General features: G+C 38.3%; 1 protein-coding gene across 5 annotated transcripts in view; it reads left to right on the forward strand.

The window, feature by feature from the left end:
• CEP78 (centrosomal protein 78) overlaps positions 1–13,969 on the forward strand; it is a 30,450-nt gene extending 16,481 nt beyond the window's left edge. Inside the window, exons 13-17 of one of the 5 annotated variants that reach the window (XM_029962916.1) lie at positions 5,502–5,579; positions 7,835–8,001; positions 9,704–9,857; positions 11,025–11,085; positions 13,522–13,969. In XM_029962916.1, the coding sequence (XP_029818776.1) occupies positions 5,502–5,579; positions 7,835–8,001; positions 9,704–9,857; positions 11,025–11,085; positions 13,522–13,730 (669 nt within the window). In that variant the 3' untranslated portion in view covers positions 13,731–13,969. Of the gene's footprint in view, positions 1–5,501; positions 5,580–7,834; positions 8,002–9,703; positions 9,858–11,024; positions 11,875–13,521 lie in introns of those variants that run through there. The other 4 variants (XM_029962917.1, XM_029962918.1, XM_029962914.1 and 1 more) reach the window with 4 other exon arrangements.
• The last annotated feature ends 464 nt before the right edge of the window (positions 13,970–14,433 follow it).

The raw sequence follows: 14,433 nt of genomic DNA on the forward strand, positions 1-14,433 counted from the left end.
TAGGAGGAATGTTATCAGCAGGCTGAGGGAGGCGATCCTTCCTCTGTGCTTGTGAGGCCACAGCTAGAATACTGTGTCCAACTCTGGACTCTACAGTACAAGAGAAATGTGGGCAGACTGAAGAGAGTCCAACAAAGAGCCACAAGCATGGTTAAGGGACTGGAGCACCTCTCCTGTGAGGAAAGGCTGAGAGAGCTGGGACCGTTCAGCCTGAAGGAGAGAAGGCCTGGGAAGGGATAAATACCCAAAGAAGAGGGTGCAAATAGGATGGAGACCATCTCTTTTCTCTTGTGCCCAGAGACAGGAAGTTACACAATGGGCAGAAGCTGAAACATAGGAGTTTCATTCTGAACATCAGGAAACACTTTCACTGTAAGATGAACTGAACACTGGCACGGGCTGCACAGGGCAGCGGTGGCGTCTCCCCTTAAAAGATATTAAACAACATCTGAACATCTTGTTGTAAGTGGCCCTGCTTGAGCAGAGGGTTGTACCAGATGACTTCCAGAGATCCCTTCCAGCCTCAACCAGTCTGTGATATTTTTCCTGGATAGCATTCAGCTATCTTAACGACTCACATTAGTTTATGTGACTCGGGGTGTTTCAGAACCCCAGAGTATGGTAAGTGGCAGAAGTCTGTGGCTCATAAGGCAAGAGAGGAAGTGGAGGACTCTTTTATCTGTATTAATTTGGCTTAGGTACTGTCATTAAACAGCTTTTAATGCCCAGCAGCTTCAGGGAGGAACTTACCTAACTGAAAAGTAATCCACTTTACTGAGAGCAGGCCTCTCAGTAAAGTGAGACAACAGCTGTGCTAGAACAATGATGGGAATGCAGAATTGGAATAAACAGTAAGAGATGGGAACTCCTTAAACTCCCACTTTGCCATGAAAGCTCTCCAGACATTTTATGATGTGACTAAATGACCAGACTTTCACTTTAGTATGCAAGTCCATGAGAACTTCTCTGAATCCTTCTGCCCAGAAAGGGGCTTTAAGCATGGTACTTAGTGAAACAAGTAGAACTTAGTTGTGTTTTCTGTAAAAGAAAAAAATGTCTTGGGTAATGAAAGGCTTTATTTCTGCTTAAATGAAAAATAAGAACTGACAGATACTAATTCCTTCCACTAGAGGGAATCGAATGTCAGAGTGGGTTCTGATGAAGAATGTACTTGAGGTAACTCCCATATTTTTAAATTTTAACTAATGATTTAAATGGTGAACTTCACCCTTAGTCTAGTTACCAGGTCAGCTCTTTCCACATATTACTACTTTGTGCATTACAAAGAAGTAGAGATTGCAGTACAACTTTTTTTAAAATAAGGACAGCAATGTATTCAAGGAGAAAAACATGGCTAATTAGTTCCTAAATTTTTTAAAATATATTTTAATTTTTTAACTTCAGTTTTATACCTCTGTCTAGTGTTGAATAGTCATACTGCATACAGTAATTCTGAGGGCTATATATATTTTTGGTATGCGATTTTATCTTAAAGGCTGTCAGTGCTGTCTTTCTGGGCTATACTTCTTGAAGACTTAGTCTTGTAGTTTGGATATACATTTAGCTCTCTCTGATGCTTTTTAAATTTTTTTTTCAGCAAAAAGACTAGGGCATTGTATCAACTAGTGAATTTCTTAAAAGCAAATGAAAGAATAAAGTGTGCATATACTTGTAATTTAATGTTGACAAATATGTTTACACATATTGTAAGGTGTAAGGCATCTTCCTTTAAATGCTAACTTTGATACTGCTTATGAGGAGATGCAGCTGCAGCATTCAGTTTGTTTTTGAAGTCAGTCCATAACCATCCAGAGGGGTCGCAGCTGACTGGAAGCTGGCAAATGTTGTCCCGATTTTCAAGAAGGGCAAGTAGGATGATGGAAGCTACAGGCCTGTCAGTCTCACTTCAGTGCTTGGTAAAGTTATGGAGAAGATTATTCTGGGAAATACTGAGGAACACCTGAAGGAGAACACAGTCATTGGTCAGTCATTGGTCACAGCCAGCACAGCTTCATGAGAGGAAAGTCCTGCTTATCCAACCTGATTTCTTCTTATGTAATCCACCTAAGTTGATTAAGGGAAGCCAGTTAATGTAATCTTTTTGGATTTCAGCTCCATCTTGGGCCCTGTGCTCTTCATCATCTTCATAAATGACTTGGACGCAGGACTGGAAGGGATGCTAAGCAAGTTTGCAGATGACAAAACACTCAGAGGAGCTGTTGACTCCCTGGAAGGCAGGGAGGCCCTGCAGAGAGACCTCAACAAATTAGAGGACTGGGCAATCACCAAGCAGATGAAGTTCAACAAGGGGAAGTGCTGGATTCTGCACCTGGGATGGAGCAACCCTGGACATCTGTATAGACTGGGGAATGAGGTGCTGAAAAGCAGTGCTGTGGAAAGGGACCTGGTGGTCCTGGTTGATGGCAAGTTGAATGAGTCAGCAGTGCCCTGGCAGCCAAGAGGGCCAACCATGTCCTGGGAGGCATCAGGCAAAGCATCACCAACTGGTCGAGGGAGGGGATTGTTCGACTCTGCTCTGCGCTGGGGTGGCCTCACCTTGAACACTGTGTGCAGTTTTGGGCACCACAATATAAGAAAGATATTAAGCTCTTAGAGAGTGTCCAAAGGAGGGCAATGAAGATGGTGAAGGACCTTGAGGGGAAGCTGTGTGAGGAGTGGCTGAGGTCACTTGGGGTGTTCAGCCTGGAGAAGAGGAGACTGAGGGAGACCTCATTGCAGTCACAACTTCCTCGTGAGGGGAAGAGGAGCGGGAGGCGCTGATCTCTCCTCTATGGTCATTGGTCCTGAGGGAATGGCCTGAAATGGTGTCAAGGGAGGTTTGGGTCAGATATTAGAAAGAGGTTCTTCACCCAGGGAGTGGTTGGGCACTGGAACAGGCTCCCCACAGAAGTGGTCACAGCACAAAGCCTGACAGAGTTCAAGAAGCATTTGGATGATACTCTCAGGCACACTGTATGACTCTTGGGGATATTCCTGTGCCAGGCCAGGACTTGATGATCCTTGTGGGTCCCTTCCAATTCAGCATGTTCTGTGATTCTCTGATTCTGTGATCAAATATTGTGTACATTTAAAGTGTGATAAATCAAGTTTAAAAAAAACAAGAAAAACTCCACATTTCTGTTTAAAACATTGTTGTAATTTAACTACTTTCTAAGCCATTGTCCTTTGACATTACGAACCACCAATTTGAGGAAAAAGGTCATTGCTGTCACCTTTAAAATTATCTAAAATATGTCCACAACAAAAATACTATAAAACTAAAGTTTCTAAAAAACACCTTAAGAAAAGTACACAGATCAGTGTTTACAGAGCCATTGTGCTGTCTACTGTCTTATACGGATCTGAATGATGGGTCATCTACTGCCGCCACCTGCGACTCCTAGAACGCTTCCGTCAACACTGTCTCCGTACAGTCCTAAACATCCACTGGTCAGATTATGTGACCAATACATCTGTTCTTGAACAAGCAGCAGTCACAAGTATTGAGGCCATGTTGATGAGAACACAGCTGCGTTGGGCAGGACACGTCTCCAGGATGAAGGACCACCGCCTCCCTAAGATCGTGCTTTACGGTGAACTTGCCACCGGCTGCTGCAAGAGAGGAGCCCCGAAGAGAAGATACAAGGACTCCCTGAAACAACATCTCATCCTTGGCCATATTGATCACCATAACTGGTCTACTCTGGCCTCCAATCGGGAGGCCTGGAGACACACCATCTATAACGCTGCTGATGCTTTTGAGAACGCACGCAGGATCACTCTTGAGGAGAAAAGACAACGCAGAAAGAATTGTGCCTTGCAGAATATACCACCTAAGGAGTCTTTCTGCTGTGCCTTTTGCAACCTGACGTGTCTATCTCATATTGGCCTTTTTAGTCACCAACACGCTTGTATCAAACGTGGGTAGAGCCCTTCCCAAATCTTCGTTCACAAAGCCTAGCCATGATGATGACAGTTTCTAGAGTTCCTTGCCAAAAACCCCCTACATCTCAGAAACTTTAAAATACATACGTATATGTACGCACACACGTTATAAATGGAAATGTAAGCATTCTTCAGGTCTGTGGTAGCTATGACTGGTCTTCAAAGCTAGGGTATGGGATTCCAAGTTACATGTCAAGTTGTGAATGCAGAAAATTATGGTCACTATTTCCTGTCTGTGTGTCTGTAAGAGACATTACTTCCACATGTTCTAACGTTGATTGCAGTAAGACTGTGGTACTTTTGGATGGTTCTCCTTAGAGAATTGCCCCCAACTCTATGCCCGCGGGTTAGATACTGACTTCTACAGGTGATGCTCATGTGTTCTGATGATAAAGAGAAGACTAGCTTTCTAGTTCCAGGGTTAGCTTGGTTGATGCTACTCTAGGGAGCATAGGAGTGGGCTTCACTGGGCAGTAGTGACAGGCTCATAACCATCACTTAAGAGTGGTTGTCACTGTGAGGCCTGTATCTAGATTATTCTAAAACCTGCATCTTTGAATCAGATGCAAAAGTCCCTTGCATCTTTTAAGACCTGTGAGGACCTCTTTGTATTTGGAGAAGGATTAGTTTTACTACACATTCTGTTTCACACCAGTCTTCTCAGATGATTGCCTAAACTTTTATAGGAAACAAAGGATTTCAGTACTATTCGGATCTCTGCTTCCCTGTAGAACTGGTTGATAAAGTGTGTATAAAAAGCTGTGTCTTTTTACATATAGGTGCTCGTGTATCAAGTGTGTAGAGAAATGAAGTTTTGTATACTGTTATTTCATATATTCTACCCTCTGAAAAACAGATTAGCTTGATAGTTTTAACAGTTTTCACCTTTCAAACCAGAAGGCTCTGTTAAGGTGTGCAAGAACAAAAATTCTGATTTGTTCTTCCATGTCAGATGCTGTAATCAAAGATGATAATGCTCTGCTGGGATACAAGAAAATGTAGTATTGCTTATCAAATTCTGACTACTGTTACTGAAACTGAGATTCACTACTTAAAACTAATAGTTAAAATACACATGTAGGCATCTCATGAATAAGAATAGAATATGCTTATTAGATGTTTGGCTGTGTTCTTGTTAATTCAACACTAAACTTGGGATTGTGAAAATCTTACTTTTCTACTGAAGAAATAAGTGAAATCAGTTGTAAAGAGTACAGTTCTTAAGGCTCAGAATTTTGTATTCTTATTGCTATAAGAAGGAATAAAATCCTGGATAAAGACTACAGGCTGATAATCTAGAGACTTGTGCTGCAATTTCATGTTATCTGTTGCAATATTACAAATCTGTTGAGCAGATTTCTTCTTAATTTTTTCTTAATTTTTTGCATCCTAGAGTTATGTACTGGTAGACATCTGTCATGTATTTTCATAGCAGATAAGTTTTTGTTTGGAATGCCATGTGCTAGTTGTTAATTGGACGTGCTGAATTTTTGTATATTGCATGTTAATCTGACATTTTGAGGTAAATTTCTTGATCGTTTATCTGTGTTTGATAGTTGGAGCTGGAAGAATGCATGTTAAAACTAAAGGAAGAACAAAGAGCTAGAGAGAAGGCTGAGGAACGAGTAACAGAGGTAAGATACGTAACTGTTAATGATCTTTAAAGGAGGCACTGATCAAAGTATCCATGTGCTTAATTAGGAGTAATTATCTATGACCACTAATATGGTGGCTTCCAGAGTTTCAGTTCAAAGTCGCGTGGATCATTTACTAGTCTAAGGGCAATGATGAAATCTCTGTTTATTAATCTCCTGATCCTGTTCCAGAGCCTTGAACTCCAGATCAAGCTACTCTTTCAATGGGTTTTGTTCATTTGCTGTTTTATGATCTGGGGCATCCTGATACTTATTTTTCTTGAGAAAGTGATTAAATCTGTTTGCAGTTTGCACACATGGATGGTTCTTTGTCTCCCAACTCACTTATCATGACTTGTGCTGAGAACCTCTTTGTTGCAATTTGATATGGTTTGAAGCTGGCTCCCTGCCAAGTCTCCAAACCTTACCACAAGAAGTCCGTCCCCCCCCAAACCAAGGGAGAAGAGGGAAAAAAAAACCAAGAGAACCGAAACGAGAGAGAGGCAGCTAAAGCAATATATATATAAATATATTTACACTTATATTGCAATTTATATACAATTGAAATATATATACAATTTCAAAAGGAAAAGGGAAGGGGGAAGGGAAATAAGGAACACAAACAAAATAAAATATACACGATCAATAGCCCAAGATCTAGCAACTAAAAGAATTAGCAAAGACTATCTTACTACCCTCCTTGGGGCAACAGAAAGTCACGCTGGAACGATCGCCGGCAACCCCTGTCTCCCAAGGTCGGCAAGGCTTCACCAGGCCTCACTCTCCAACCCGACAGACTCAACAAGCTGCCGGAAGGAAAGAGAGGGCAAAGGCCTCTCCTCCTTTCTTCTTATACCGGGTAAATCTGGGCACTTCCTTGGTTACAAACCGGTCACCAAGGAAGGGCTAGACTAAACTACCACACAATTATTGTTTATTTTGGCTTATTCTGTACCTTTGATTTTTAAGCTTTGTTTCCACAGGCAAAAACCATATTGGATGCTCATCTGCGTGCCAGTTGTTGCGAAGTGCAGCTTAGTTTTACAAAACTGAACAACTTATCACAGTTAAATTGTGAAGTCTTCTTTCTCCTGTCTGCTGTTGCTGACCTAAAAATATTCTTTTCCATCAATAAGCAGAATTTCTTGTAGTAGAGTTGCATGTAAGATAGTGTAAACAAATGGCTTTAGTTCTTAGATGTGAGTGGAGGGGACTGAAAGTGATGATACCTGTTGAAATTTGAGCACCAAATGGTACCCCACAGTACAGGGAGCAGATATCCACAAAGGCCTGCACTCCACAAGGTTCATTGTAGAGATCTTGTGCAATCATCCACATCCTCCTGTAATGTGATTTGCACCAGTGGGCTCTTCTGGGTATCTGTTGTTTGAATACTTAAATGCTTTTTAGGCTAAACACCCCCTGCAAGAAATCTTTCTCTGTCATCCTAGACTGGTTGGATGTAGCACCTTGCTTCAAGAGAGCAAATAAACCAACTAGGAGTAATCTTTAAAATTGTTCATTTTGATGCTCATTTAACATCTGCAGCATACTACAGAATGTATAAATTTTTTGCCCTCTCATAATAAATGAAAGAAGGAAAGCCTGTGGTAGCATTTGATTGCATAGCTGTAAATCTTAAATGAGTGTCTGAGTTAATGCTTCCCTCAAACACAAAACCTTGTATATCCTGCAGTTATCATTTAACTTTTAGTCTGTCATCAATTTGATTAATATTTAGTGTGGAGAAAAATTGAATCATCCTTAACTTTCAATTTTCAGATGCACAGTGCAGGGAAGACTTAACAATAGTATGCATTGCCTCTGATACAGAGGGGTGAATACAAGGAGAACATTGGGCTTCGTTATGTTTTTTTTTACTAGTAAAAAAAATTCTTTGGTGTTAATGTATCATATAATATATTCACTACTATATTGAAAGCTAATTTTTTTCTGCTCTGTAACATTCTGTACATGCTGAAGACAGTCCTGAGCCAGCAGTTTTGAGTGCCTGCAGCAATATCACTATGGTAACATAGAATTACAGCTGTGGATAAACAGATCTGCACAGAGCTCAATATAACAGTGCCTGGAATGTGTCTGGTACAGCAAACTCTGTATCTGTTACATCAGTTACTATAGGTATTTTACTTTGTGATGCTACTCTTTAGACTCGCAAAGGTGAGGTTTGATATTTTTGGGTTTTTTAACTTAAAATGAAAAAAATTTCTTTTTTTCCCCCCCACTCCACATAGCTGGAAATTGAAAATGCAAGATTAAGGAATCTAAATATCTCCCTATCCGAGGTTCTTCATGCACAGTCAGTAACCAGCACGATTTTGGAAGATGAAGGTGTTCTAGGCAGCATTGAGAACTCTTTTCAAAAGTTTCATGCTTTTTTAGACCTCCTTAAAGATGCTGGGTAGGTTGTCACTTTACTCAAGTCTTCCTGTTTCTCCTTAGATCTTTTTCCGAAATTATTTTCACAATGAAGTATTCTGCCTTCTACCCCCCAGATTTATAGAACTGTAATTCCAAAGAGCAAAGGAAAATAAATTAGCCGTGTACCTACTGTTTAGTCTTTTCCTAGTGGGAAGAACGTGATCCAAGCACAGTTCATGTATCTGTCCTTGGAAAAGGCTTTCAAGAAGCCATTCTGAAAGAGCAGAAAGCTTCTATTCTAACATGTTTCCAAGTCTTTATTGAATCACATGTGGCTCTTAGCATTCCCATGAGATGAAAGGCTCAAAATGCAGTTGAATTGGCTTCAGAAAGTATCCTATTGCCTTGTGCTCTCCATTTTCTAATTGAAGTACGGAAATCTAGATGAATGAATCTAGTCTCTATTTAAATTCTGGGTTATTTATTATTACTTGAATTATTTTAGAGAGTATTGATTAAAGTTTGTCTTACCACTGTACCTGCAGTTTCTCATAGGGTGGTTCATCCTTCCCATTTGTCAAAGAATTTCAGCTTAAACCTGATTTGTAAAGCTTATGTAGTGAGGCATGGCAATCCCATCCACAAGAATAAAGGAATGCTATGAATATATATTGTAGTCTACTCTGCATATTCAGAGAAGATCAAAAAAGATATTATTTGCCTCCCACTTCCAAACTGTAATGATGTAACTCAGAACAAGTAACAATGGCCTCAAGTTGTCCCAGGTTTAGACTGGATATTAAGAAAAACTTCTTCACTGAAAGGATGGTCAGACACTGGAACAGACTGCCCAGGGACGTAGTGGAATCACCATTTCTGGAAGTGTTCAGAAAATATCTAGAAACTAAACATCTAAAACTTTTTTTAGTGATGGATCTGGCAGTGTTAGATTAACGGCTGGACTTGATGATATTGGAGGTGTTTTTCAATCTTAATGATTCCATGATTCTATGATTCTAATTTGCTGTAAAGTTCACCCCAAGGCTGTGTTCTGATTTTGTGACAATTAGTTTGCAGAGCTGGCATTACTTCAAGAATTAATTCAAAACTTTTGAGGAAAGGACAAAGGCATATTCACTACATGAAAAATATTTTACTATACAGGCCCTATTCGTAGTACTAGGGAGCTACTCTGGAAGTTACAGAATCCTAATCACAGAGAGTGTTCTTCTCATAAGCTTCCGTATATCATATCCTGTGCTATCAACTGATGGCTGCAACTTCTCGCTTCTTACTGAGGCTTAAAACACACCAACTTGTAAACTGGCAAGTGACACATTACTGTATTTGTGAAGCATGTCATGGCATTCATTGTGTATTATGCTAGATTGGAGTTGTGCGCCAGTCTTCTGCTTGAATGACAGAGTTTTGATCTTTGTTCTGTCTGACATGGAATCTGCCTGTCAGCATCCTGTTCTGAGTGCAGTGCTAACTAGGAGAAATTAATTTTCAGCCTCATAACACTTGAGTTTTGAACCTGCAGGCTAATTTGTGCAAAGATAAGAAAATACCTCTAGCTACTTGGTTTCATCTTGGTTAAGATATTGGGCTTCTCATAAAATAGCAGAAAACTATCTTCAAAGCTTTAAACAGATTCTACTTCTTTTTCTGCTTTTGATTGTTTAGGTCTTTCAAAGGCTAAGAATTGTTTGTGTCATTTTCTACTGAACTTTATTTTACAGACTTGGACAACTTGCTGTATTAGCTGGGATAGACCAGTCAGATTTTGGCCTTTTGGGGCATCCGCAAATGAATTCTACTCTCAGTAAGCCTGCTAACATGGTAAAGGAGAAGTCTTTTGAAGAAGAAAGACAGGAACATAACCAGAACAGCAAAGTAAGTCTATAGACAGAATGCTAGAGACAAGTTTAATTGATACTTTTTAATGTACTTTCAAGCTGTTATTGCCCTCTGATTCATGAAGTATTACTTCAGCCTTTAACTGCAGCTGCATTTATACAGATGGTAATATTTCAGTGAGTAATGTAAGCTTTTAAAGTGTTTGCCATTTGGAACATAAAACATAGTATTTTGTAATGTATTAAAGTATTGGTGGTAATTCTGTTGTTTCTTACTTTGAAATAAGAAGTTCCAATAGTGGTATACATTCATTAAAAATAAAAAATACCATGACTACATTTTTTAGAAACATTTAGTAATGATATATAGTGGTTTTAAAAACCGAGTCTCATAGTAGAGACTAGTACAATGTGCCTGCTGAAAATCACAAATTATCTTCTAAGTAATTACAATGTATATATGTCTAGTCCTGATGGATTTCTGTATGGCCATGACATGAATTTGAGGCAATTACAAATTTTCAGTATTTGCAGATAGTTCATAAGGTTTTCATTTCTACTCTCTGTCAATTAGTAGAAAATCCGGTGGATTTTTCAAAGGAGATACTCAAGTTCCTGTAATAAAACAAACAAAAAAACCTAAACCCAAAACAAGCAAACAAAATCAAACCCAAAAGAACAACAAAAATAGCCCAGGCTTAAGTTTTTAAGGCTATTAAAAATGAAGATACTGGCAGACTATAGCCTTGTCCAAGTTTAATAAAACTGCCATATCTGAGAATCACTCTGCATTCCAGTGTGTTCCTTTAACTGTCCTGCATTCCTCAAGAACATCATGAGCCTCTAAAATATGTTAAAAATTTTGGGCTTAAAAAAAAAAAAGAAAAGTTCTAAAAGTGTGGAAAACAATTTCCAGTTTGAAGACTCTTGTTCTTATCTCCTAGTACTGGTGATTAGTTTAGATTCTTGTAGTGGTGAGTTATTGTGGGATAGACTTTTGGGACTATACCTTTGTGAACTGCAAGCAAACATAATGAATTGCAGGTATTTTGGAATGATAGACATGATTAGGCTTTGGCTGCTTCCGTGTAACTGACACAGCTTTGTAGTACAGATTTAAAGCTAGATAGGAAACTGTAATGTGTCTACTCTGTGTATATATGGCAGTTGCAATACTGGCTTTTCTCCTCTCTGTTTGCATCAGTATCTTCATTGGAATCTCTCATTTCAGAACAGAATAGGGGACATCCAGCTGTCTCTTCCTGGTATGTTTCAATCCCAGATGGTTATGAATAATGCCTTTTCTGCACTTAGAGAAATACAAGAACTTCAGACTGCTGGACAGCAGTACCAGCTAGGCTCATGGAAGGAAACTGAAGCTCAAAGAATTGACCAAAATAAAGAGGATAAGCCTCGCAGTAGTACACCAATATTCTCTGAGAGGAGAGTCAAACAAAATGAACAAGCAAAAGGTCACTCAGCAAGGCAGTTGCATTCATTTGCTGATTCCAGTGTACATATTAAAAGTGATGACAGCAGAGTATCCAGTGGTATGTCTGTCGAAAAAAGCAAAAATTCTTCCTCTAAGAAATACATCCCTAGAGCAAATGAAACGGCAGCTTCAGCTACTGGAGCGAGAGGAAACCAAAGTACACTACAAGCAGTAAACAGCTCTGGAAGTGACACTTTAGGATCTGGTTCTGAAATACAAGAAAGTATACAAAGTGTTACCAGCATTTGAAATGGTTCTAAAATGTTTGGACTGTTCTTTACACTTGGAATATTAATAATAGATTTTGGATGTTTCAGTATAGTTTGTGAATTTTTTGTAAGGTAATGAAGACTTTGTGACTTTTTAAAACATTGCATGTTGTTTCATGTTTGCATTCCTTGTCATGAGATTTTGAATTTTGGAAACACGTGATAACACTTAAAATGGTACCTGTCAGTTTGTACTATATACAGAGGACTCCTGGTATGTGGATTTCATTACCTACATTGATCTTGGTGTAGAGTGTAAACTGTTTTGAGCCAATAAAGTTAATTTGACTGCAGGTTTTTTTCAGTGTTTATTTCAGTGTATTCCAAGGTAGGGCAAAAATGGTTTTGGGGGAAACATCAATTCCTGCCTAACAGTGTGTGGGGTATGACATTTCCAAAAGTAGTGGAAGTTTCAGATTCAAAAATGAGCCCAGAAACATCTCTGCAAGAAATATAACCATCTTATTGTATACCAGTCATACCAGTTATTAGTATGATGCAGATTATAGAGTAACACACACTGGAAGGGACCTTTGGAGGATGTCTAGTCCAGCTCAGTTAGCTTGCTCTCAGGACCTAGAGAAATGTGAGAAAATAAAACTAAAAGAATATCATTGTTCTAAAACTCCTGAGATTTCCCCCCCAGCTTCTTATTTCAGTCCCTGTGCATAGGCAGCTGATTTGCAGCTTCTGAACTAGAAGATATTTTTCACATACAGGAATTAGGCAGGATGGTTTAGGCTGAACTGGGGGAAAAAATATTGTATAACTTTCTTTTTATTCTGAGATCTGTCATGTGAGTTCTGGAACACAGAAGATCTGTAGAAATTCGTGACTCCTGTTGCTTTATAATTATGAAAAAACTCATGAATCCTCAAATGGAAGTTTTCTACAGAGCAAATAGCACAAGTTTACCTTAACCATTGCAATATTGCACAAGTAATTGCACAATGAAAGTATGTTCTTTGTACAGACTTTGTCACTTCAGAATATTAGAAGGTAATACGTTAATCTGTGTTATTTTTCACATACTTTCCCAACTGTTTTTCTAATTCTTCAGTCATCCTTGGCTTGTGATTTTGGTTTGATTGAACAATTACATGCAATCTGTATATTCAGCATTAAAATGCTATCTGTTCCTTTTTTTAAAATTTAAAAGTCTAAAGCTAATCCCTGAGAAATACTGGGTAAAATTATAAATTCAAAAGTGTTTGGATTTGTGAGGTTACCAATTAGGAATCTGTTATTTGTCCTTAAAAACATCAAAAAGAACAGTTTATTTATTGAAGGCCTATAAGCAGGTGATATAAAATACCTTTTATGTTAAGTACTTAATTTTATATATTCTCTTTGACAATATGAATTATGTAAAAAATAATAATTTAAAACAAAAATTGATCAGGCAGTTTACAATTGCGATAGGCATGTTTTTTTCCAGTGGACTAATACTTAATCTTTTTTTTTCTGTAAAATCAGAAACATGAAGGATTCTTCATCTCATCACTGGTGCTGTGGTATAGCACTCTTCCTGTAAGAATCTGTAGTGCCTACTTTACATATAGTTCCGTGTTGGATCTGAAGTCAGTAGAGACAATGGATTGAAGTCACCCAGAGGAGAAGTATTTTTTTTAAGGCTATCATGAATATTTGAGAAGTTTCAAGGGTTTTGCTTACAATTTAAAAATGCATTTACAAAAAATATTTTATACATATAAGTAATTATTTTGTATGTATATTTAACAATACTTTAATATAAAGTAAAATATTTTTGTTTATTATGAGTTCTCATATAAACTGTTTCATCCTTTTGCTGTTAGTTAATATTTTACATATGTGTTCTTGTCTGACATAAAAGCCTGAAATCAGTGGGCCATCTATTTGCTAGAGAACATGTTACTGTTTATTCATAAAACTCAATATTTTTTTCTCTCTTCATTTAGGCTTCCGAAGAACTACTTTTCACAGTTCAGAACTGCGATCTCTGGCAAACAAATTAACCTCAAACCCCTGTATTCAGGTTTCAGCAAAATTTGCTTGTCTCACTAGTTTGCTGGACGAGACATTGCAGCTGCCTCCAGAAACAGTTGCCAGGTTGCTATGTAGTCAGTATTATTTGTCTTTAGTAATGACGTCAGTTTGTCAGGTATAGTACCAGACAGAGAACTTGTGTACACTTGCTCTCCTTGAGTGAGCTGATCCTTTTCCAGCAGTAGTCAGTCAATGCTGTCCAGCATAACATGAAGTCACCATGAGCCTAATAAAAGTTGACTGAAAACTCTGAAACTTTATTTACACTTTTTCTGTGGTTTTTTGTGGTTTTTTTTTTAAATCTGTCTTGTTTTTCCAGTTATGCAACATAATAAATACAGCTCTCTCTGCTTCTGTATTAATTATGCAAATTCATGTTTATCCCCAGGGATTTGTGGCAATGGAAGGGTCAAATTCTCTGTCAACTCGTAGAAGCCAGAAGCATTCCTGGAAGTCATGGGTTTGAAAGCCTCTATTCATAATAGGTGACTATGAATATTGATATGATGAATTCATGGGTTTTGATGTAATAAAAACATTAAATCATAATTGCTGATAGCAAAATATTAAAATAGGAGAAATCTCAATTCAATAGAAACAAAACTCTTATGTGACCTGTAGTGTTTCTCTTCATTCTTTCCAACTGCAAAAGCATAATAATCCCTTCCCCAAAGCAAAAATTTCTGGTTTCTACATTCTTATCAATTTTCTATACTTCCCATCAATGCATTATGTGAACTTTTCTAAAGCTCTGCATGGCAAAGCTTCCAGCACTGTTGTCCTCTGATCTCATAGGAGCTGCTATTTTTGACCCTTCTGGTCGG

Source organism: Manacus vitellinus, unplaced genomic scaffold (genome assembly GCF_001715985.3).
Source record: "Manacus vitellinus isolate BGI_N305 unplaced genomic scaffold, ASM171598v3 scaffold_50_pilon, whole genome shotgun sequence".
NCBI classification, from domain to species: domain Eukaryota; kingdom Metazoa; phylum Chordata; class Aves; order Passeriformes; family Pipridae; genus Manacus; species Manacus vitellinus.